General features: G+C 36.5%; 2 protein-coding genes across 2 annotated transcripts in view; one reads left to right on the top strand and one right to left on the bottom strand.

Moving 5' to 3' along the window:
- Window positions 1-25,522, top strand: part of E2F7 (E2F transcription factor 7) — a 340,183-nt gene that overhangs the window by 78,892 nt on the left and 235,769 nt on the right. The gene's annotated exons all lie outside the window — the stretch shown is intronic.
- ZDHHC17 (zDHHC palmitoyltransferase 17) overlaps window positions 1-25,522 on the bottom strand; it is a 68,076-nt gene that overhangs the window by 6,906 nt on the left and 35,648 nt on the right. The window contains exons 4-15 of the mRNA XM_075209561.1: window positions 21,799-21,876; window positions 20,195-20,339; window positions 15,829-15,893; window positions 14,581-14,743; window positions 13,389-13,514; window positions 11,092-11,234; window positions 8,392-8,492; window positions 4,204-4,328; window positions 2,681-2,743; window positions 2,173-2,266; window positions 992-1,075; window positions 356-513 (exon numbers count right to left, since the gene is read on the bottom strand). Coding sequence (XP_075065662.1) covers window positions 356-513; window positions 992-1,075; window positions 2,173-2,266; window positions 2,681-2,743; window positions 4,204-4,328; window positions 8,392-8,492; window positions 11,092-11,234; window positions 13,389-13,514; window positions 14,581-14,743; window positions 15,829-15,893; window positions 20,195-20,339; window positions 21,799-21,876 — 1,345 coding nt within the window. The remainder of the gene's footprint in view (window positions 1-355; window positions 514-991; window positions 1,076-2,172; window positions 2,267-2,680; window positions 2,744-4,203; window positions 4,329-8,391; window positions 8,493-11,091; window positions 11,235-13,388; window positions 13,515-14,580; window positions 14,744-15,828; window positions 15,894-20,194; window positions 20,340-21,798; window positions 21,877-25,522) is intronic.

Below are 25,522 nucleotides of genomic sequence, written 5' to 3'. Positions count from 1 at the left end.
GAACCACTCCATCCAAGCACAGAGAGGTTTCTTTTTTATTGCACTGAAAAACAATTGTCCTCTGTTGTAACTACTGCCATAATATGGGAATTTATCATTTATTTGTGACGATCACAAGATGTCTTTTCATATTTGACCAACTTGTATTTTATGTTCATTGTCAATTTAAGCAAGCATTCATCATTATATATTTATATAGCACCAACATATTCCGTAGCGCTTTACAATTGGGGACAAACATAATAAACAAACTGGGTGAAACAGACAAAGAGGCGAGAGGGCCCTGCTCGCAAGCTTACAATCTATGGGCATTCAAACATATTTACTGCAAGACACGGCTGAAGGTCTTTCTTACCTGGTACATCTGACACATCAGTAACACAGCCACCCACATTAAGTGAAACACACTATTGAGGAACATCCAAAACATCCATGGTGAACAGGTGGCAATTTGTGTCACATAAGTCCAAAATCCATCCTTATAATAGGTTGTATCACAGTGTATTCCCCAATCTAAGAAATCAAGTAATTAATAGGTTAGTCTTCTGAAACAATTATACATGACTAAACTATATCATTAGGAAGCACATATGAACATGAATTGCAGATGGTCTGTCAGCAAAGCCTCCCCTGACAATCCTGACTACACTAGCATAAAGATATTTAGCTCTTAAATTAAGTATAACATTTAAAATTTTAGTTGAAAAAGCAGTATACCTTAAATATAATGTTTTTGAGAATTAATCATTATGATCTGTGAACTTTAAAGGAAAACTAAAATGAACACCGCACAAAAAACCGATATTTTTAACATACAAATAATTTCTAGGACTACTTTTCTATTTACATTTTGCAACATAGATGTGATTAATTAATCTGCACCTAATACAGTCTCAATTTATTGGAGTACAGAAAATGCATTGATTTCCATCATTCCCACCTACAGTGGAATTCATTCAATAACCCAAAACAGAGATAAATGCATACTCACAGGAAATACAGCCGTAAATCATCCAACAAATCATGCACAGCAGGAAGAACAGGTACCCCATGAAATAGCGATGGTTCCCTGCACCTACAGAATACAGAACAATGAAAGATGTGTTAGCAGCCTGGGCTTTGCTTATGTTTCATTAAGTAATGCATAGATAAGTTATTCCATCTAGAAATAAACCAGTGAGAAAGATGTCAGCATTCCCCAGACTGAGTCATGAAGCTGCCAGTGTAATCAGGAATGCAGGTCACAAAGTCAGCAAATCCCTGTTGTTGGAACAGCTGTCACCATGGTTTGCTCAGTCATAGTTTTAACACTGGCAAAAGACTTCATTTGCAAATAGCTATATAATAATTTATTCCCCAAGGTTGAAGTGCTAAATTTCTGAAACTATGTTTAATAACTATTTTTAAATGTCATATATCATTTGACGTTTAAAATAGAATGCAGCAGCTTTCACTTCTATCAATTACCATTGTTACAAAAAACAAAACTTTTTCATATGAAAGGGATTTCCCAAATTCAGGCAAATAAAATGACTGGTTTGTACTACCCTGAAACTTTTACTACATAAATTGGTTAGTCTATCTAGATTAAACACAAAAGGATTCCAGAAAGAGTTGTTTATCGTGCTGCCATATGAAATGACATAGCTCAGCCATGATCTGTGTAACATATTGTATCCACCGAGCAGTGTTGTTCCCTAGGGTGACAGACAAAGTCTATCTAGATGAGTAAGGCTTTGGTGAAAGGAGAGCATGTAGAAACCAATAAAATAAGGTTGCCTGTAGGTGGAAACGCTCTCTTTAAATACTGCATCATCTACAGGAGGAAATAATATTCAGGATAGAGAATCTAATTTCTCTGCATATATTAATGCTAATTTCATATTGTTTTATTGACTGAAATAATCAAAACACTTGTATTTTGCAACAAAATAGTGCCACCTAGCAATTTATCCAGAAAAATTTAATATATTGGCTTGGAACAAGAAATATTTTGTTAACAAAAGGATCTCATTTTATTGTTCTATTCTGAAAAACTGTGTAATGCCAAACATGTTCCTTTAAAACAAGTAATTTTTCAATACACGGTTCATTTTAAAAAAGGTACATTAACCAAAACAGCTATAGATTTTTGGAAATTGAGAAATATAAAGTATGCATTCTTGTACTTACCCACACAGTTGCCAACCCAAGGACAATGATGGTCAAACTTTGCTATACAACGGTTGCAAATGCCACAGTGCTTAGACCTCACTGGCTTTCTTATCTATAAACCAATATAAGTAAAGCAATTTAACAAGTATGATAAAAACAGCAGGATTGTTTTTACCTATCATACAGTGAAGCAGCAGTACCGTCACAAATCACTGGTTCAGACATTGTCATCGCAGTTTATAAAGATATTTTTCTGCAGTCTCCTTGTACTAAGCATTTTATTATCTCATTTATAAGCCGTTATAGTAAACTGCATTAACAGTGTTCAAAAATAATAGAATGTTCGTTGGATTCTGGCAGCACAATCAGCTTAGGCTCTGTATAAAAAGTTTCAACTCAGATGGAATTCTGGCCTATATTTCCTCTTTCCCGATAATGTTTATTCTTATGCCGAAATGTTGCCTCTTTAATTCCTCATTTCATAACTCAACGTTTATAAACCGAATAACAGCATATAAAAACTTACCAAACAGGTACTGCAGAATATACTTAAATCCAGACTGCCAGTTTCAGCAAGCTCTACAATTGTCTAATAATGATAAAGCATAGAAAATGTTGTCATCAGATATAAGCTAATTGGAGCACCCCACCATACACCCCACATAAATTTGTAGCTGCCATTGTGTTAATGATTTAACAAAGCAATTTAGTGTATATATGTGTGTGTTTAATAATAAATATACACACATATACACACACACATTATATATATATATATATATATATATATATATATATATATATATATACACACACACACGTGTGTATGTATACACATAGGTGTGTGTATATACAGTATATCTAGCTATGTTAAATCATTAGCACAATGACAGCTATAAAACAGAATAATAGTTGATATTTTGAGTATGTAGAGAAGATTACAATACAAAAAGAGCATTTTGGTGATCCCCTAAATGACGCAGAGTTTATTTTCGTTACAGATGTACAATACAAAGATCATTCTAGTTACCTCTATACAGTTAAGAGTGGATTCAAATGATCATTGTACAATAAAGCGGGCATTCTAGTAGCTACTATATAATACAGAACGTAACCATCTTTGTTCCCAGTATACAATATGGAGAGCATCCTAGTGGCCGATATACAATACAGACAGGGGAAGGCTGGCAAATTTTAGCCTAGGTGCAAGACTCTACTCAGCAGCTAATTATGAACATTTCAAAAGGAAAAGAAATGCAGGTGGCCCAGTGACCAGCAGAATGAAGCCCACTATAGGACTGGCCCAGGGTTCAGATGCCTCCTGCCCCCCAACCCCGCCTGTCACTGAATACAGAGAACATCCTAATGGCTGGTATAAGAGACAGAGGGCATCTTAGTGGTCTTCCAAATTATACGCTGACTTTACTCTTGTGAAAATGTGATGCTATTGGGATGTTTTAAAGATACAGTGAAATACTGATTTTGCAGACATATTTAATATTGATTATATATGGTTGTTCTCATATTGAAATGTGTTGTGAGCTAGCAATTCTGTTAAGCATTCTAAAAATTAAAAAGATTTATAGTGGTTTGTTGTACTTTGCGCTCAACACATATAGCGCGGGTCTCTAAGGGGGGTATTCAATTGACGGCGGGATCGCCGAAAATCCCGTACTCAAAGATTATTACTGTTAATACGGTAATTACTCGCTGGAAATCGGTAATATTCTTTGAACGCGGGATTTTCGGCGATCCCGCCGTCAATTGAATAGCCCCCTAACTGTCAAATTTGGTGGTGGTCTCTTCAGAACAGGAGAAATCCAGCACATCAACTGTCAATGAAAGCTGGCTGATATATTTATAAAAAAAGAAAAAAAGAGTTTAGGGCTCTGATGCTCATTGCTTAGGTTTTGAGGAAAATGTTTATTTAATATTATGTTTCCAGATAAAAAAAAAGGAGTGCTGCATCTGCCAAAACAATAAAGTTGGTGAGAAAAAGTGTACACATCAATGATCACAGAACCCTAGGACTACATGGATTACTTTTACCTTTTTCTTTTGTTCCTCTGTGGCCTTTATAATGCCAGGATCAGATTTCCAGGATTTGCCAAAGTTGTAAAACAGGGCAACACTATTAGCCAAGAATGGAAGATGGATGAACAAAAAGTTCAGATGTGCTATGAATTAAGGAAATGTAGTAAAGCGTAGGAGAGAAAAATAAACAATTTAACAAGTTAAGCGATTTTAACTGTATGGAAAGCCATATTCGCTCCAGTCAAGCACGAAAAGTCAGATTCAACTATTGACTGCTTACCAGATAGTAGCTATAAAAGATATCCACCAAATAAAAACACTATGTAAGGTTCAGACTTGCATTTTTCTATATTATTTTTTTAGCATCATGTGACAAAGCACAGACAAAACAACAGTTGTAACTCGAGACTGGTCTCTTATTGTCTCCAATCATGAGACCATCATGAGTAAAGAAATATTCCTGTACATTTCTGCAATGCAAACATCTTTTATAATTTAACTCTATCATACCTAAAGATTACATTTCAAATTCTATATCAGACTACTTTATTTCATTTGATTTGATTTGATGAGGGCGTATGAAACAGGCTTAGGTGGAGGAATCAGAGCTTTAGGTGATGCACTGCCCTCCAGTGTTGAGTACTACCAACACCCTATACGTCTGTACAGACATGGGGCCCAGACAACACCTATCCTATTAGTGAGGATACACACACCATTATTAGTATTACAGTTTTTTATTACTTAAACACAATGTTCATAGTTTATAATTGGTCAAACCCATGTATTTAAATATCATTACAGCATTTTATTTTATTATACCTGTATAATTAAATGTCACTTTCTTGTGTCAACAGAAAAGTGACATTAGGTTCAAAAATCTGACACATGCAATTGTCAATTAACTTGGTTTTTGCATCACCTACCTTCAGGTTTAAACGACCCCCTCATTATACTTAAATGTAATTATTTTTGTTCCACACCAGCTCTATGGAATATAAAAACAAAACAAAAACAAAAACAAAAACAAACCAAACGAAACCAAAAAAGTTATCCTTGCCCCATCTTCGCAGGTTGTGTATGGTTTAAATGCTCCGATGGGAAAATAGTTCACCCGTTGTGCAGAGAAACAGACCTATGCATCAGAAAAGTTTTGCAGTGGATTAATCCCAGGCACACTCAAATTTACAACCTAATAACATAATTATTCACAGAGATTACATAACAAAGGCATTCTATATTTTTGCTTCAATTTTCTAGAACCAGGGGAGATGTGGGGCAGGGGGAGGGTGGGGGTCTTGGAAATAGAAAGCTTGGGTGATAGCAGACCATATACTGATCACCATGAGATTGCTAAGTATCTATTGTGCGTGCTAAGACAATAGAGATGATGGCGGTGATGAGTTTAAACAATTCCCCCTCTACTGCAGCTCAAATTTTGTGCACAAACACAATATATAAAGTTAGTCAACCATTCTGTTACAGTGATGCCAGCACAACTTGGGGATTAATGGAAACATTTGGAGCAGTATAGAAGCTAAAACGTATAGGTGATGCATTCGATTAAATAGCATTCCGCATTTAGGTTTAGAGACCCACCAAAGGGAGATAGAGGTGGATTGGCTGAAGGAAGTAATTAACTAGATCCAGCATTGGCTCTCAACCCCGTCCATGAACCAAAGACATTTGAAAAAGTCCTGTTTGGGGGGTTTTGAACTTCTACTGTAATGGTAGAAAGTGCATTAAAGTGGTCCCGGAGGAAGGATACAAGCAAAGTGATAAACCCCTCCCTTTAATTCAGGAGTCAAGGTTGATGTCCAGTATATCACCACACTCAAGACCAAAATGGGAAGGTTCATGGAGGGGATGGGGAGTAGGTTGAGAGCTTTATTAGTTTTGTCCCAAACTTTTTGGAGTGAGCTGTGATAGGGTATATCAAGGGATAGTGGAGACTGGCCTCTGCAGAAAGCCAAAGTAAATAGGGTAAAGCTAAAACCTTGGCAGCATACATATTCACCCATACCTTAGAGACTACATGTGAATTTGGACCAATATAGAGGCAGTGTAGTATTTGTAAAATTAAGAAGAATTAGGCCACCGAATATCTTGGTGAGGAAAATCAATGATCTTCCATTCTTGTTGGATTTTTCCACCATACATATGAAGTTCCGATTGAAATTTCGATTAAAAGACATCTGGAAAAGAGTTCTAGACAGGTACATGAACTGTGGTACAGTGCGGCCTACCCAGGAAATCTTGTGAGACTGCCATGAGTTCAACACTGTCTTGTTTTGAGAGAGGAGTGGGGAGAAATTTTACTGAAATTAAGTTTGTGGGTATGTTTATCTCTAAATATCTTCTTGTTTTAGAGCGCAGAACATAAGAAATCTTATCTTTCAGGGCTTTTACCCTTGCCTTAAGTACGTTTATGGGTTGGGCTTTAGTCTTGCTGGTATTTAGCTAATAATAGGAAACACTACTATAGTTCTCAAGTACAGCATGTTAGGAAGACAATGAAGGGAGGCCTTTATATTCTGTTTACAAGCTAAATACAATTTGGACACTGGTGACATATACGTTATATTAATAATTTGATAAATAACTTAAATGACTGAGCTGCTGTGTGTTTTCAATGTGTTTGTCATTTATAAGTGCAAGGACAGATAACACAGATGACTTGCTGTTAAAAAATAAAAAATTTTTTTATTTCCCTCAACATAAAAACGGACACAATTTTAGACAGAAGGAAACCCCTTCTTAACAATACAACCCTTATTTCTCTCACCAAATCATGTGTCACTCATTAGTGTTTCCACTAAACCACTTACTAACCCTCCCCCCATAAAAAAAGGTTTACTCAGAGCACATGGTTGATTTACTCCAAAGTAACAGTTGAGAATAATATGTGTGAAAAAGAACGATTAACAAATTGTCAGAAACACTTATGAGCTGTTGGGGATATATTACAGAACATTGAGTTAATGGAAGCCTAAACATAACAGAAAATAATCGCCACTATGTCATACACTGATTCACAACTGTGTGAGAAAGGCTATAAGAAATCTGACATGATTCAGCATGGAAAAAAGTCAAATGTATTATTTTACAGGATACTAATAAATACACTATCACAGCTCTCAATGTGTAAGACTCATGTTCACTCCCTCTTGTATCTCTACACATGTGGAATTAAAAATGACTGCGGTACACTTAAAATACTGCATGTCAGTCTAGCCAGATGCTGCTAAAACAGAGGTGCATGCAGTTCCATAGGATATGATTCAGAGGACCTTATAATACGTATACAAGTCTAGACAGACATCATCATTTAACTATGCAAACCCTTTATGGCCTTTTAGCTAAATGTGAGAGAAATGTATGTAATACGAGAATTTAAAATGCCTCACAACTCGGAGTCAGCAGAACGAAAGACATGAAATCAGAGAAACAGGCAGTAAAGGAGGCAGCAGGGAAAGCTAGATCAGCCTCAGGAGCTAACTCTCACTTTCACACACAGCTATGCAGACAAGAAAGTGATCCTATTCGAGGTTATCTAAAAACCCAAACGACTGCACTTAAAAAAACCAAAAATTACAGAAAGTCACCAACTCTTGATCTTGAAAACTGATTTTTTTTTTTCACAAATGGCTGAGCTTCCAAAACGTACTCGGCACTTACGAAAGCTTTGCAGGATAGCTACATAGACAGGTTGCCAACAAGTGAATAACCACTGAATATTGTATGGCAGCCATAAATACAAAAACAGTAACTTCATTTTTGCAATATCCCTAAATTTTATGAAGTATACATATACGTTATCATTATTAGGAGCTTCTAATGCTACACTTAACAGCAGAATAAAAACAGAAAATACTAAACTGTTGGCTGGCTTTACATGTTGTATCAGCATATTGGATTCACATGTGGGAAGAATAGGAAATAAAATGGGTGATATCACTTGATGGGCTGATCACAGGCCTGTATTGCTGCCAAAGGAAAATGTGTATTATAGCTACATGACCACATAATGGATTTATTGAGAGAATCAGTTACCAAGAAAGGAATAGGAAACTACCATAGAACAGCAGTAAATGCCAAAAAGAAGATGGAGTTTTCTGAAAGCATAGGCAGAGAAATATGGTCTAAGAAAGAGGTAACCACAATTGTAATATCATTAAAATATATAAAACATATAAAGGATATCATTCCAAAACCAGAAGAACCAGGTGACATACATCCAGAACTTGGTTGCCAGGTATATCCCAAGTGGAAGAGCACTATGCATTGAGTGATCAAAGAAGGATCTGAAAGAGAAACAAAATTTAAAACAGAAGTGTAACAAAATAAGAATGTATTCGCTTCACAGTTAACATGTTGCCATACTGAAAAGCACTTAACAGTTTATGTATGTATAAATTACAGAAACAATAAAAAACATTTCTAGTGACTAATATGAACCAAATAAAAGATAATTATGACAACAGCAATGCACTTACATGGGAGTCTCTCACCTAGTTGCACATAAACAAATATTCAAATGCAGAATTTTGTAATCTTCTGGATGACAAACACCATCACTATGGTTTTGATGAGCAAATTGTTAGTTTGAACTTCAACCATTAATAAGTTAAAGCAAGAAATCAATTCTGGATGGCCAGCTATATAATTTTAGAGTTTCTACTGCACAAACAGGGCTGTCAAGCATTGTTAACATTTTCAAGTTACACTTTTAAACCATCATCCATGTTTATTTATAAGATGTCACAAAACATTGCGTCACATCACTCATTTTAAAAACGCTCCATGACGGAGTACATAACATTCAAAAATCATGACGGTCACATCAATGTGAATATGTATACTGTTTTAGCTGCATCTAAACACCGCAAGCAATAATAAGCTCTGTGATGACCATTTGGGTGTCTTACTGGAGCTGAAGGGAACTGCATCTCTCTAAAAATAAGAAAAGCTGTAATAACCACAACAGAGCTTATTTTAATATAGTTAAGAGCTCTGCTTCTTGCACAGAAACCAAGTAAAAGTGTTAACACTTTATAGACTAAGTTTTTAAAATGCTGTGTGAAACATCCAAGTAACCATATGTAAATTCCAAGCTGAAGCAGTCAGCTTATAAAATGCACACAATTGACAGATGTATCTTTCACAAAAAAAGACACTAATTACACAGATATTAACCAGAGCACTGAAGTATTTGCAATTTATGCAAGAAAATATAGTACCTAACAAAAGCAAACATGGGAGTTATTGTTCTCCTCAAGTGAACTTGCTGTACTAAATCCTCTTTTACAGATACAGATGGCATTACATGAACAGCATCACAGTGTACTCACCCTTAATGATTATTCATTAGTGCCCTTATATGCCTCAGTCTTTAGCAAATTGAATAAAATATCTATTTTCTACATTGTTTGCCTTAAATATCACTGTAATGAACGAACAAAAGAAGAAGGGTGGTCAACTGCTGAATTTTAATCCCCTACCTGAATTTCATTATTGTATAGGACCCACAACTGTGAAGTCTTCTTCTGTTAAGCTGGGTACACACTATAAAAAATTACTGCAGATGAAAGTTCTGTGCTCTTCATCTGTCAACCATCTGTTGAAAAAATTGTGACTTTGCACACTCTTTAGAGATCTGCCTACACTGCTGGTCGTGAGCACATGCACACTTCCACATTTGTCCAACATTGTTCCATCATTGATCGGGATTTATAGGAAGTTAAGAAAACCAAATCAAACGATATGATTGCTGGAGAGTACACACTAATACGATATCGGACCAAATGGTCATTTATCATGTGATCTACACAATAATTGCATGAAATTACTGTAGTGTGCACCCGCTTTAGATAAAAGCAGCAAATGGGATTTTCCACAATGAAATCAGGTGCTATCCAATAGAATATTTTCATGCAGCACCTACTCAGCAGGATGAGGCGATTAAGTCACTGCTATTTGTCTTGTCTCACAGAGAGTAAAGGAGTCAGAATATTAATTACACAGTAATCCCAAACATGGACTCTCACCACTGGAAGCTTAATTATGTCAACGGAAACCCATCAATTTGGGCATAATTTCAAGGTAACTCAATTTTTTCTGAAAGCTTTAGTGCTTAAGTTAAAATAATTTTTAAGGATTCCATAAAAACAAAATAAAATATTGAGCACACCAAAAAATGCAGGAGTATATATGCTATTTGGAATAAAGACACCACTATAAAATACATTAAGAAACATGGTACACTTATTTTTAAAGCTCATGTAATAGTGTGCATGGAATTACTTGAATAAACTTCTCTTTAAAATTAACTTTCTCTCATTATCAAGAAATATCTCTGTACTAAAAGATAATAAAATAACATGAGATTTACACAATGGGTGCATTTGCAGGCCAAATACAACCAGTAAACTTATATAACGTACAGCTTTCCTCGTAAATACTGGAAGCTCCCAGTGGAAATTCTCTTATTTTGGTCAAATAAACAGTTAAAAAAAAAATTAATTGGAAGCATTTAATATATTTTTTAAAATTAAGTCCTTTTCAAGTGCCTTCTAAATAAATGTACAATTTCCAAATTAAAAACATTGCTAAACTAGACATGTGGCACACAAATGGGGCTTTTTATTAATATTATGTTAAAATATAATATTAGTGTAAAAATAGGCATATAATATACTGTATGCGTCGGATTATAAGTATATTAGAAGTACCACAGAGTTCTGTGACAAGTATACAGCCACTGAGTAGATTTGTTAATCCTTGGTGACTTCCAATATCTTTATAAAATATGGTATCTTCCTATATACACATATCTTATTATATACAATATTACATTTTTTTCTCAATGCCTCATCATCTGTGTTAAATCAAAGGTTCACTTACTTTGACAGAAATTGTACCATTGCCCAAACTCCACCATACATGAGGCCTTTAATTAACCAGGAATCAATGTCAAGGTCAGCAATAAAACCAACCAGCCATATAACCAAGAATGGCGTCCCTAGCATTACTTTTTGACGAAATTCCTGTAAAGTAAACACAACTCATATAAGCTCAAAGTTCTAGAATATAACTTAAACCCATTTATTCAGCACATGGCTTACAGTTCAGATAAAAACACTCACATTTAGTGTTCACAGAGATACTACAAATTTTCTCAAAATTTGAATGAAATGGGAAGTCCCCGCGAATCAAGCATTCTATTCTTAAGATGCCAAATTAGCAGGAGGCAGAGGGTTGCAAGATATCAAAATATACTATAGGGCAAGTTGTAGTGACCTTTGTTTCTTCCGGTACTATAGCCTGGATTTATGTGGAAACCAAATATTTAGCCCTTACTGCCCTTTCCTCCTTATGGAAGCTTCAGAAGCTGTGTACGCACCTTATTTTTACTTTCTCATTGGGTTCACACTTTTACTTAAAGTGTGGAAAATTTGCGCACCTACATTCAACCCCTCTACAGCGGATTCCGCTATCAGCATCATATGAGATAACCCTATGATCCCTCCAGGGTATACACCTGGTTACTAGGAGCATTGGTCCAATGCTAGCATTAAATACATTGTCAATGGCGCAGATGTGGGGGCATCTGATGTCGCTGGATATTATTCAACAAAAATAGTCTCTACAATACCTAAAACTATTTGAATATTTTGAAATTTGACTTCTCATCCATTCACTTGCCCCCCCTCCCCAATTTTTCTCCCCTCCCCCCATTAGCCTCATTCAATTCAATCTGTCTATGAAACCCCCTTACACAGGGCATGATTTCATCAATTTATTACATGCTCAAACTTATTCTCAGATCTTCATCGAAGACACGAGCTAGAATGGGAGGCAGACCTTGGCCCTCCTTCGCATGAAGAGACCTAGCAGGAGATCAGGGAGAGAATATCCCATACCTTTCTACGATCAAAGAAACAGCTTACAAAGTGTGCCAACGGTGGTACTATACCGTATATAAATACCTACAACAGATTTGGCCTGTTGGAGGAACTGTATAGCCAGGGGGAAACTGTATATTTATATTTGGTAGATGGCCCCAAGATATAATTCTGCGACAACATGCACAGAATCATCAACTTCAAGATGGAAGCTTGGAATCCTAAAGAGCCATGGGTCTTCCTCCTTTCCTATTCCCCTCCAAATCTATCTAGACGAAACGTGTCTCCCATGTACTAGCAGCTGTCTCACTAGACTGCTGAAAGAAGAGGTAAGTCCGTCTTCTTCAAAAATTGCATATGGCATGTAGCATGCATGGATAAAATCACTTACTAGCTCCATGACAGACCAGAACTCTTTAACCAAGCATGGGTTCCCTGGCTTCTTAGAGAAAGCCGACCATTATATCTCGGCTCATATACCTTAGCAGGTATGTTTATAAATGATGACCACATACGTGTCCATTTTGGCCATGCATGTAGATGCCCAAATAGAAACAATTCAGTCATGCTGAACAACCAGATTACATGGGACCCAATCAGTGCAGGAAGTCAGACGATGACAGCACACAGACTATGTTCATCAGCCATGCTTTTTCTAGCCACAACAATAAAGATCTGATTTGGCTTTAATTATTCTGGATTCTAGGGGGAATGCTACACATGTCAATTTTAGTCTTCTTTAATCAGATGAAAAACTGAAGCTATAAAAGATCTTCACATTCCCTCTTGGATGACTGAAATCAGATTAAGATTGATTAGTTACAGTGAACAACAGACCAAAGTTTAGGGATCATTGACCCCTTAGATGAATGCGTCCTCACTGGATGGGGGTCTGAACAAAGGGTAATCATTAGACACTGACCACACTATGGAGGAAGACCACCATACCAACTGTACAGATCACCACAGCAGAAAGCTATAAACACTGTTCACAATATTCTCTATAGGCAGAGATAACAATGTCATCTGTACATCAGGAGATGTTTTCATGGTAAAAGCAACAAGATATTTAGATATGCTCATTAGTTGTGATACAAATCAATTTGAAAAATGTAAGCAATATTTACATTTTGGATAAGCAAATTTAGAGGGGTTGTTATTGTACAAAAACTTCACAAAATGTACAGCCGATAAATTAATATAAACAGACCACCACCTAAATCTGTAACATACACAAAAAAGCTTAACTCAACAACTGTATTTTTACCATTTGAATGCAAAATGCATGTCTCTTACCTTGTCTGCCTTTAGCTTTTTCAGGAATGAGGGGTTATCATAGCCTTTGGCTTGTCTTGCCTCCTGCAGATGGTTGATCATCCAAACATTTTTTCTCTGTTTTGCTAGATCGAGTGGCGATTCTCCCTGCATGGTACAATATAAGAGTGTTTAAAACAAACAAATGTTCATATTTTGCATGAATTCTAACACACATACACTTAGGCTATTGAGTTAGTTATAATGTATGCCATCATCCCTACAGCTTTAATTACTTTCACTATACTCCCTAGACAGAGCAATGCAAATACCTCATAACGTATCATGCATATAATTAAGGTTTATAACAAATACCTCATATCAACTATGTACAGAGAAACATTTCCACCCATTACAAGCTATGGCATGGAAGTAGTTCATTTTAAGATTAATGCACTATTTATCACTTATTGGCAGTTGCCCCATAGCCATAAAATATCAATATCAAAATATATGCATTCACTAGCCTTTATTTAAAGTTTATACAGAGAATGTAAATGGTGGTGACCCTAGAATCCCCCATTAACAGGCTCAAGTTTGTACTTGTGATTGTGTGTAGCTGCACTGTGCATTATTTTAATTCAATTCAAACCAAAGAAGTGTCCTCCATCAACCGCCCCAAACACAAGTAAAAGCACTTTTTACCAGTGCATGTCTAATTCGTTCCACTTGTCATGTGAACAATGAAAAATCAAATGCCACTGGACATCAAACACTGGTTGGTAACTGGCATAATACATGTGTCAATAAAAATTCTAACGGCACAATGTCTGTTGATCCAAATGGACTAATCCGAACATATCTCCTTAGATGACAATCAACTAAAAAATTCCATCAGAATTCACTTGCATATAATGATCATCATCTCTCAAAATAACTATTCTTTATATACGAAAAATGTTCTAATGCAGATTTTTTTTTTTTTTTTTTTACACAAAATCAATGGGCAGAACAAACAGGTTAATAGTCAAAGACTTGGAGAACTCTGTGTTCCACAGTAGGAAATATGGCCAGATTTGGTAATTTATTTGGAAGAGGTTCAGCATATTAACATCATTTTATCATTGGGTTCGTTATAAATATACATGCACAACCAATAAATGTATCATAATATAATGGTATATGTAAAGTTACGTTCTTCACATAGCTATGAATATAAACAAAAATCATTTACCTTAATATTCTGAGCATCAACATTGGCACCCGCATCTAGGAGCAAACTAATTACTGTAGTGTTTCCGGCCAGAACAGCCCAATGTAACGCAGTGTTCTTGTGGTATTTATCCCCAAGATTAACAGACACATTAAAGGTAAGCAGCAACCTAGTGGGATCCACACTACAAAAAGGAAAGAAAAAAACCACAAACAAACAAACACACTTTTTTAAACAACTCAACTTTTTCCAGAAAATGTATTTGAGAAATATTTAAAAATCCAATACAGTGGAGGAACATAATTATTTTGAGATCAAATGATCCATGTGCAGCCACAAGGGAGAAGGCGGGGGACGCGGAATGTGCAGCCACAAGGGAGAAGGCGGGGGACGCGGAATGTGCGGCCACAAGGGAGAAGGCGGGGGACGCGGAATGTGAGGCCACAAGGGAGAAGGCGGGGGACGCGGAATGTGCAGCCACAAGAGAGAAGGTGGGGGACGCGGAATGTGCAGCCACAAGAGAGAAGGCGGGAGACGCGGAATGTGCAGCTACAAGAGAGAAGGCAGGGGGCGGAATGTGCTGCTACAAGAGAGAAGGCAGGGGGCGGAATGTGCTGCTACAAGAGAGTAGGTGGGGGGGCAAAATGTGCTGCTACAAGAGAGGAGGTGGGGGGCAAAATGTGCTGCTACAAGAGAGGAGGTGGGGGGCAAAATGTGCTGCTACAAGAGAGGAGGTAGGGGGGCAAAATGTGCTGCTACAAGAGAGAAGGTGGGGCTTATGTTCTGTTGCTACTTGGGGGTAGGGTGAAGAATGTGTTCCAATGGGAGTGGGGGGAGAAAAGAATATTCTGCAGTGGGGGAGAGGGAAAAGGGGAAACAGAATACAGAATATGGATAGGTAAAAGAGGAAAAGGTTTTGCCACTGACGGGAGAGATGGAGAATGTGCTACCACAGAAAATGGGGAGATTGTGCTGCTACATTTTAAGCATTGTCTTTGATGAAGTATAGGCAGTATACCATTGATGTGTGTAACTAACAGCATTTTCAAACCGAGTTAATATTTACAAGAAGTGGGTTTTGGCAAATAAAAGAGCTAACTTGTATCTGCATTATGTGTGTCTCAATATACACAATAAGCAAGCCACACCACCTTGTTTCATGTATGAAGTTTTTATAAAGTGACAGCAAACATACTTAGAAATTGCACAACTTGTTGGGTTTATTATATATGATAACAGCACTGAATTAAGACAAAAACAAGCACTTACCTATGTGTCCTATAAGCTGCCCACATTAATGGAGTCATCCCATTCTGATCCATCATATCTACATCCTGGAATATAAATGTTGGTGATAAATAAAATAAAAGATAAATGCAATGAAAACAATTAAAAATATCCTGTATTCCTCAGGTATCAGTATATTCAAGCAGACACTTCATATAGTTCAATGCAGAATAGTCTTATTTTCACTTTTTGCGTGATCAACAATTCAGCTTTCAAACTTATTACTACTATTGTTAAGTTTTGATTTGGTAGATGGGCCAAGTATTATGCTACCCTGCACTTCGCTGAAGAATTGCAATATGAGTGAAAGCCAAATCAAACTTCAGAACCAACTTAACTGTTCACCACTTGGGGGCAGCTTCAGATAATAAATACATAGTACAACAAAATGTATTTCAAATAATCTGATGCAATTGGATATGGGACCTTTAGGAAACATTTCTGTGTTATCCTTTCCTCAGTTAAACTGAGAACATTATATAGTTACAAACAGCGAGTTTGGAAAGTTATGCTGTCTGAAGTTTAAAGATATTTACTTATCAAAGGCATTTTTAGGGGTTGATTTTAAAAGTCAAATAAATAAGCACCAAAAAAATTCCCATCTTGGCATAGCACAGTGGGCCTAGCTGAAATACTTAAAGGAAATTAAAAGTCTAAATAGAATTCTGTGTCACTTTGAAAAAGATATGAAAACCCTCTTTCCAGCATCTGTCTAAGAACCGTACATGAAATCTATCAACAGGGTATATATAGTACAAGTCCAGAAAAATACTTAGTTGCAGAAAAGGTGGAATACGTTTGAAATGCAAGTCCTCACAAGCCGATTCCATACAGTGTATTTGGTCATGTCATAAGTTAGAGAGATACTGATATACGAGTTTTAAATTTCATGATTTATGTCTTTAAATTTTGTTTGACAAAGACCCAAAAAAGTACTCTTATTTTGTGACTTCAATAAGTAGACGTAATCCTTTGGAACAGATTGCATCACCTAATGTAATTCTCTGCGCAGAAATTGGATACACCGTAAACCTCCATATTTGAGTGAATTAAAAAAAAGAAGATAATAATGGATATCCAGACAGATTGCCATGATTGATATCAAAAAGGGAATAGCAAAATGTTTGCTAAATGTTATATGGGTTCATTAGATGAGCCCTTTTGAGATTGATTACAGAAAAAAAAACACTGTCCTGCTCAAAGGCTTCTGAAGTTTCTCTAATCTAATTTAGAGGGTTTTTTTTATTATTCTTTAGAAATGTTACACTTCCTTCAGTTATTCTATTTAGTTGTTAGATTATACATTTATTAGCTTCATCTCTTTGGCACTGTATTATGTATCTTTCAATGTATCAGTAACATATCCCTAGAGTGCAAAGGTAAAAAGTATTAAGTGGGCTGTGTGATCAGTCACACAGCAATGTTGGTAAGAGGGTTGTTGTCTTGTGTTAGCTGTGTAGAGGGTGGTAACAGGGTGACCTAGTGAGATTAAGATGGTGGTTGAGAAGTATTGTCAACTTGTATGAAGAGGTGGGTTTTGAGAGATGCATAACACACGTATATTTGGGAATGTTAAGTGAGAAGATCCATATGAGACTAGATATCAACTGTATATATCAAGAGGAGAGATAGTTCAAGAGCAGAAATGGTTTACTGCAGAAAAACTAAGTAATTAAATATCTGGGGTTAAATGTATTAATGTCCGGATTCTTCAACTCCGGCGTGTTTAGCGTCTTCGGCGATTAAATTTAAAGTGGCGCTGCATTGTAAAGGGAAGTTTCTCCGTAGATTTTAGAGAGCTGCGAGATAAAATGAGCTGCAATTGTCTGAAAAGTCCTGTGGCTGCGTTGTTTTTTGGAACAATGTGGAGAAATAAATCTCATACTTAGTAGAGCAATTCAGAAGATCTTGATCTTAGATAAAGAATCTTTATTGGTCATTAATTATCCATAGATGTTACAATGAATTTAATTGTGTCTTTTAGGACTATTGTATAAGATGAAAAATTGTCTGCACACAGTAGCATATGATCTAAGGTGCTGGTAATTCAAACTAAAATAGGCATCTCTGACCATGGGCCTTATAATTAGAATTGGCTACAAGGAAGAATGGTGGCCTTAACCGGTTTGACTAATTTTTCTCCATATAATGCACATAAAATAAAATAAAAGTTTGTTATGAACACAAAGTCACAACTATCAACAGAGTCTGAGTTTGATTACCACCACACTAGATAAAGTTCACTTTACAGAACAAAATGTACCTGATTAATACAATGGCTATATCCTTGATTGATGGAATAAAAATGGATTTAGTCTTGAATCCTAACTACTGATCAACACAAAATACTTGAATGCTATTATCAAATAAAAAAAACAAAAACAAAAAAAAAACACAACTCTAAAAATTTTTCCTTACTTACAAACAAAAGAACAAGGCAATAATTGCCTACACATATTTACCCACCTTCACCAAGATACCTAAATAAACCCTGTGGCAGTCAGATGTCTTCAGAAGTCACATAATTTATTGACTGGAGTCCACCTCTATATGATCAAATCGTTTAAAAAAAATAGTTTCAAATGTAATCTAAGATACATCTGTCTTTGAGAGGTTCCATGGTTGGTTAGTGATTTTCAAACATGAGCTTCATTGTGAAGATCAAAGAACACTCAAATAAAATGCAATAAAATTAAGACGCACCAATCAGGGGAAGGATATAACGTGATTTCAAAGCCTTAATATCCTCCAGAGCACTGGCACGTCCATTATAAAGAAACAGAGAATATATCTGAACTGTGAATTTGTCTACAACAGGCCATATTCCAAATTGGAGCATGTGTGACAGAAGAGCACTTTTAAGGAAGGCTATCAAGTTACAGAGTTACAGTCTTCCATGGTAGTGATGGAAGAAGCTGTACATGGTCCATCGTAGCCTGGCCACTTCCCACTTGAGTGACAAAAACAAACTTCTAGAGTTAGCTAGTAAGACATACCAAGTGGACTATGATTCAATGGTCTGATGTTACCAAGAGTGAACTTTTGGCCTCAATGCCAAGCGCTATATTTAGCAGAACCCTAGCATAGTACAATAATGTCAGGAACAATTTCACCCAACATGAAGCATGGTTTCCGGATGCATAATACTATGGGGATACTTCCCTGCTTCATGGACAGGAAAAATTGTCAAAATAGAGGGCAAGAAATACATCTTTTGAAGGAAAACCTGCTGCAGTCTGTAATTGAACTTTATTATCCGTGCAGGACAATAACCGAAAGCATACAGCAAAAGCCGCATGGGAATGGCTTCACTAAAAATAAATAAATATAAATAAATGAAATAGACAAAGACAGCCCTCAATCTCATTACATCTGTGCAATGTATCAAAATTGCTCTTCACCAAAAGTTCCCAACCAATGGGATGGATTGAAAATGAACAACTTTGCAAAGTATGGTCTAAATCTACAGTGTCCAAATTTGTCCAAAGCTAGTAGAGACTTTTCCAAAAGTAAACTAATAGCTCTAACTGCAGCAAAGGTCATTCTACCACATATTAAAACTGTTATTTTCTGGGGGGTTTTATGTGTAATTAATAAAGAAATGCTTAAAAGCTGCGATTCTATTTGACATTGGACAGTATTTAAGGTTGATTTGTAGAAATAATTTCTGGAAAAATCCATTTTGATTCCATTATGTAAAAAACTAAAATGTGAGAGATTGCCAAAGGGATGAATATGCTGTAAAACCAGTGTATGTTACATTAAGTCCAAAAGGTCAAAGGCAGGCCTGAGAAAGCTGGAAAATGGGATTGTTACTGTGCAGCGTGCATAATTATATCCTATAAATACCTAACACACTTTACCCTAGATAATGATTCCCATCTATGATCCCAGAGCCAGAAACATGTTAACTTACTTAATATAAATGAGGTTACATTTTTATTTGTAGTGTTCAGGTGTCGAACACTAATAACACAAACTAAAAAAAAAACTGTTGTTGGACTGCTATTATAAAGCGGATTGGAATCCCAAACAATTTATTTTCTAGATACACAGATGTAATAAAACATGTCTGAATGTAATTTTAAACATTTGAATTATTGAAGCAAACAACTGCCCTGCATATTACCATTGTTATTCAAGGATTGCTTAATTGGTGTACCATACTAAGGATTTAAGAAAGACAAAACACCCTACTTATGTATTATACCCATCATGGCAAACCAATTGTACAGTATTATCAAGAAAAATGTGAATTGACCAACTTCCACCACATATTCATACAACATAGATTAAGTAATAAAATATACAGAAAAATAAAGTGTTGTTAATCTTTAATCAATGGTACCTGTCCCTTTGCTATGAGATATGCCACAATCGACGTATGCCCAAACTGGGCAGCTAGGTGGATACAACTGCAGCCTTCTCCATCAATTAGTGAGGGGTCAGCGCCATATTTCATCAACTGGACAACCATGGAAAGATGCCCCTGTCTGAAAAGACACACAGTGTATTTTAAAGGTTAAAAAACATACTTGTATATTAGAAGAAAAATGCAATGCCCAATCAACTACATTAAAAAAAGAATATACACTCTGCTTATAAAGTTACTATTACATTATTGGTTTGTTGAACTTAAGTCAATTCTAATAATTTATATGAGCTCCACTCATGACAGGTAAAAAGATACATCCCTGTTGTGTGACTTGATATCTTTGAGAAAGACACATCAGCTCCGTCACCTCCACTGTCCCTTACAAAACACCAGTTACTGGCTTGACGTTGCTCTGCTCAGAGTCTATTGCTGGCTTTATGGTGGCCTCTACCTCTATCTAGTGTATTTAATGTTTGTTCAGGGACATGTGCCAATCAAAGGCTTTGCATTTTACTGTCAGGTGGTTTGAATCCATCATCATTTCAGAAGTGCAATCTTTTATGTTTTATCACTCAAATTAAGCCTCTCTACCATCAGGGATACATTGCCTGTTTCTTCTTAACAGTGATCCGATTTGCCCAAGTTCTGATTAAGCCTTCAGAGCCTCAATTTATTCTGTATTTGGCTCACCTGTGGAGACTCACATACATATTATATGTATATATTTATATAGAGTGTGTTTATATACGGTTTGTATATAAAATATGTTTTATATCAATTGTTTTTTCTGGTCATATATATATATACTCTTTCTAAAACTACCAGTGTAGAATAAAGGTTATTAGTAATGCAATTTATTCTAGTTTCAAGCTGAACAGAAGAGACTTTAATACGAGTCAATTGCCTCAAGAAGACTATTCATTTTGGCTGCTAGATCAAGGCGTTTAGATAATGCTTATAAAAAACATTCAGCATGCAATCTGTAGGTGTTTTGAGAGAATTATAAACAGAAAAAAAAAAATTAAAAATCCAATTTCATTGTGCTAAATTATTTTGTATGTTCTGTACTATACAAACTGTCAGAAAAATAATATGTTGGGAAGTGTATGTAATTGCTATCTATCCTCACTTCCAAGTTGCAAAGTTATCATTGTAATACACAATTATTCAATGGTAGAGAACAGTTTCACTAATATAGCTGTGCAGGAAAGAAAGCAATTTTCTAGAGATAACAATTGTCACTTTCGGTTACTGTTAATCAGAGGAGCTGAACAGTATATAAAGACAAGCCTAAATTCTTATACTAGCAATATAGCCTGTATTATGTTGCTGGCTCCAAGAATCAGTCAATGCAATTTCCCCTGTAGTATAATGCTTTAATCCAAATGTTTAGATTGTGCATCTCTAAATTGTGTAAGACATACATTTGAAAAAGCCCATAATCAACCAGATAGTATAAGACCAACTCTTAAGTATGTAGGAAACATTTACGGTTTTAAGTGTTTTTAAAGGGGTTCTCCACCTGCATTAATATATATTCCACAATAAGCATTGTATGCTGACAAAATTAATCTTACCTTGTTGCCCAATGAAGAGGAGTGGAATTTAGATCCCCTCCAAGTTGATCCACAATAGCACCTTTAGATATGTAGAACCTGTCAACAAAGAAATGTATATATGATCAAAGGATAACAAAACATCAAATATATTTTTCAATGTGGTTTTTCGAATGCTGTTAAGATTTTATTTGACTTGGGATAGGAGATTTCCCCCTATTTCTGTTCAGGATAGCCATCACCAACTTCTGCCCTGATAGGTTGATGTACACCAGTGATGTACAAACCCGATACACTTCCGTAATCTCCATATTAAGTTAAAACAATACAATTAATCAAAGAAAAAGACACCCTACTGTAACAACACATCAACAGGCATATTAAGCAAATGTTACAAACTATAAACAAACAAAGCAGGAAAGGGCTGTGGGCCACAGGTAAAGGCTCAGAGGGCTGCCTGTTGCCCATCATTGATGTACACTGACTGGTCCCAGTCTTGTCAAGCTTTAGGTGCATACATACAGTGAGACACCAAGATTATTAGAAGTCAATAAAAGCAAGCACCATCCTGACAGTGAGAACGAAGAGTTAAGTGATTTAGGGATGCAATCAGAGATAGCCAGAGAATGGAATAGCAATTGGATTAATGACAAAACAGAGGTGAGAATAGTTTCAGTCATGAGGGCTAGCAGTAAAACAGTAGTATAGGGAAAGAAAGATAGAGAAAGAAACCGCAGCAATAGTGGCAGTTAATATCCAGCACACTAAGGAAGATCTCTTCAATGAGCGGTTCATCATCCACGCAAAGGACAGTCTAGAGGTAACACTACGCAGATCAGACTCCAAGCCAGCCAATGTATGCCACCAATAATGTTTGAACTAAAACAGATAAATGGCATCACACGTGCAAAAAACACAAGAGTGTACACCTACTGTTATACACATTACAGCCAAGTCCCAGCCAGGTGAACGTTTAGCTTAAATTTAAAACTTCAACAACTAAAGCAAAAAATAGTAAGATAGTTTACAAAGAACCCTAATTGGTGACAACAAACGATATTTGCAGAGAACTTGCAATAAATAAATACACATTCTGCACTACATAGGGCCTAGGGTTCAGTATTGTATTATTAGATCTGTTCATTACAGTATATTTTTGATAGTTTAGTGGTAAGAAATATTTTGAGGAAACCTAGTGTAAGATTAGCATGATTAACCATATTTAAAAGCTATTTAGTCATATAGCTTAATATTACTATAATATAGCTTGTGGAATAGTAGAAGAACAATCTATATAAATTGTTTATTGAGGAATTTATAGTGGTAATCAGTGTTCCCTTTACTAATAATCCCCCTCCTCCAATGTCTGTCCCTTCATCGCTATAATAAAAACATCTACCTCCCTTTTAAACCATCCAGTTCCTTGGGGTCAAGCCTCTTGCTGCTTTGAAGGTCAGCGACAGCCTCACCGGCACCCCTTTGAACCCAGAGAACCACAAGGTACACATACGATCTTCCTTTCATATAGAGGTGCATTTGACACCCCAATCTTCTCACATCAATTTACAAAAGACTCATAACTAATTGTGCTGTTGGGGATCACACTCTTTCCACAATAACTGAAGTCTGTGGCATTCTGCATAACTTTATTCTGCCCTTTATATCATGACACCGCCTGTGTCATATACTGCCCTAACCTCACTTACATAGCCAAACGAGTGGGAAGTGAACATCAAATTTACTAATCAGCTGCTAATGTTTTAGCACACATTTGCACCTTTAGTAATATTAGTAAATAACCTTTACTTCGTCTTACAAGATCAACATACTTATCTCCTTAAATACTTTGTGCAATTGTGAACATTGGCTACAATGCCCACTGCAAACCAGGGTGAACACAAACAAACAAAAGAACAGGTCTGAATTACACCCAAAAATAGGATCTGGACTGCGTAGAGTAGTGGGCACCACAATAAAATATATAGAAAACCTTCAACAGGTCTGAATTACACCCAAAAATAGTATCTGGACTGCGTAGAGGACTGGCTACCACAATATAATATATAGAAAACCTTCAACAGGTCTGCATTACACCCAAAAATAGGATCTAGACTGCGTAGAGTAGTGGGCACCACAATAAAATATATAGAAAACCTTCAACAGGTCTGAATTACACCCAAAAATAGGATCTAGACTGCGTAGAGTAGTGGGCACTGGGCACCACAATAAAATATATAGAAAACCTTCAACAAGTCTGAATTACACCCAAAAATAGTATCTGGACTGCGTAGAGGACTGGCCACTGGGCACCACAATAAAATATATAGAAAACCTTCAACAGGTCTGAATTACACCCAAAAATAGTATCTGGACTGCGTAGAGGACTGGCCACTGGCCACCACAATAAAATATATAGAAAACCTTCAACAGGTCTGAATTACACCCAAAAATAGTATCTGGACTGCGTAGAGGACTGGCCACTGGCCACCACAATATAATATATAGAAAACCTTCAACAGGTCTGAATTACACCCAAAAAATAGTATCTGGACTGCGTAGAGGACTGGCCACTGGCCACCACAATATAATATATAGAAAACCTTCAACAGGTCTGAATTACACCCAAAAATAGTATCTGGACTGCGTAGAGTAGTGGGCACTGGGCACCACAATAAATATATAGAAAACCTTCAACAGGTCTGAATTACACCCAAAAATAGTATCTGGACTGCGTAGAGGACTGGCCACTGGCCACCACAATATAATATATAGAAAACCTTCAACAGGTCTGCATTACACTGCACATACGGCTGCTCCTCCATCCTCTCCATCATATACATGTTGGAGTTTCAGCGTGTCAAAACCTCTTGTTTTTGATAATGACAGTGCATTTTGAATATTTTTCAATTTGCCCCACAACACTGAATGTACTTTATCTATGATACACATCTATCTTTCTTGACTGCGTAGTGTGGTGGCCCCGGTACACAATTTGGTACCGAGGCCACAATATAATTAAAAAACCCTCCACGGGTCAGAATTCCACCAAAAAAGGGTATGGACTGCGTAGTGTGGTGTGTCCGGAACACAATTTTTTACAGCGCTAACAATATAATTAAAAAATTGGGCATCAACTGTCACCGTTGTTTAATATCTGATACACCTAAATATGGACTGCACAGTGGAGTGGCCCCGGTAGTAAACGTTGTGAGGAAGCAACCTCCTTCGCCGCTCACTGACCAGGTTCCCCGCTGCACTAAAAACTCTTTCCGAGTACACACTGGAGGGGGGACAACTCAGGTAAAATAGAGCCAGTTTGTACAGGCGCTTCCAAACTGCCTTTTTTTCCTGCCAGTAACAATATGGACTGTCTAACATGTCTACTTGGATGGTGTCAGCAAAGTAATCCTCCACCATTTTTTCAATTGTGACAGCATCCAATGCAGCGACAGTAGACATGTCTGCAATGGTTGCCAGGTCCTTCAGTCCGGACCAGATGTTATCAGCATCCCCGCCAGTGCCTCTTTTAGGAAAACTGAGCTTTTTCCTCGCAGCCATAGATGTGGAAGAAAATGAGGGTTTCCTATGTCGTAGGTGGCTGTGTAGGCTTGAATGGCCTTTTGATGCTCCTCCATCCTCTGCAGCATATAGAGGGTAGAGTTCTAGCACGTCACTACCTCTTGTTAATTTAGATTGCAAGGCTTGTAAATACTTTGAAGATAAAAAAAAGCAGGCTGCACAAACT

This window comes from Mixophyes fleayi, chromosome 4 (assembly GCF_038048845.1).
Source record: "Mixophyes fleayi isolate aMixFle1 chromosome 4, aMixFle1.hap1, whole genome shotgun sequence".
Lineage (NCBI taxonomy): Eukaryota > Metazoa > Chordata > Amphibia > Anura > Limnodynastidae > Mixophyes > Mixophyes fleayi.
This window is presented reverse-complemented; position numbering and strand designations above follow the sequence as displayed.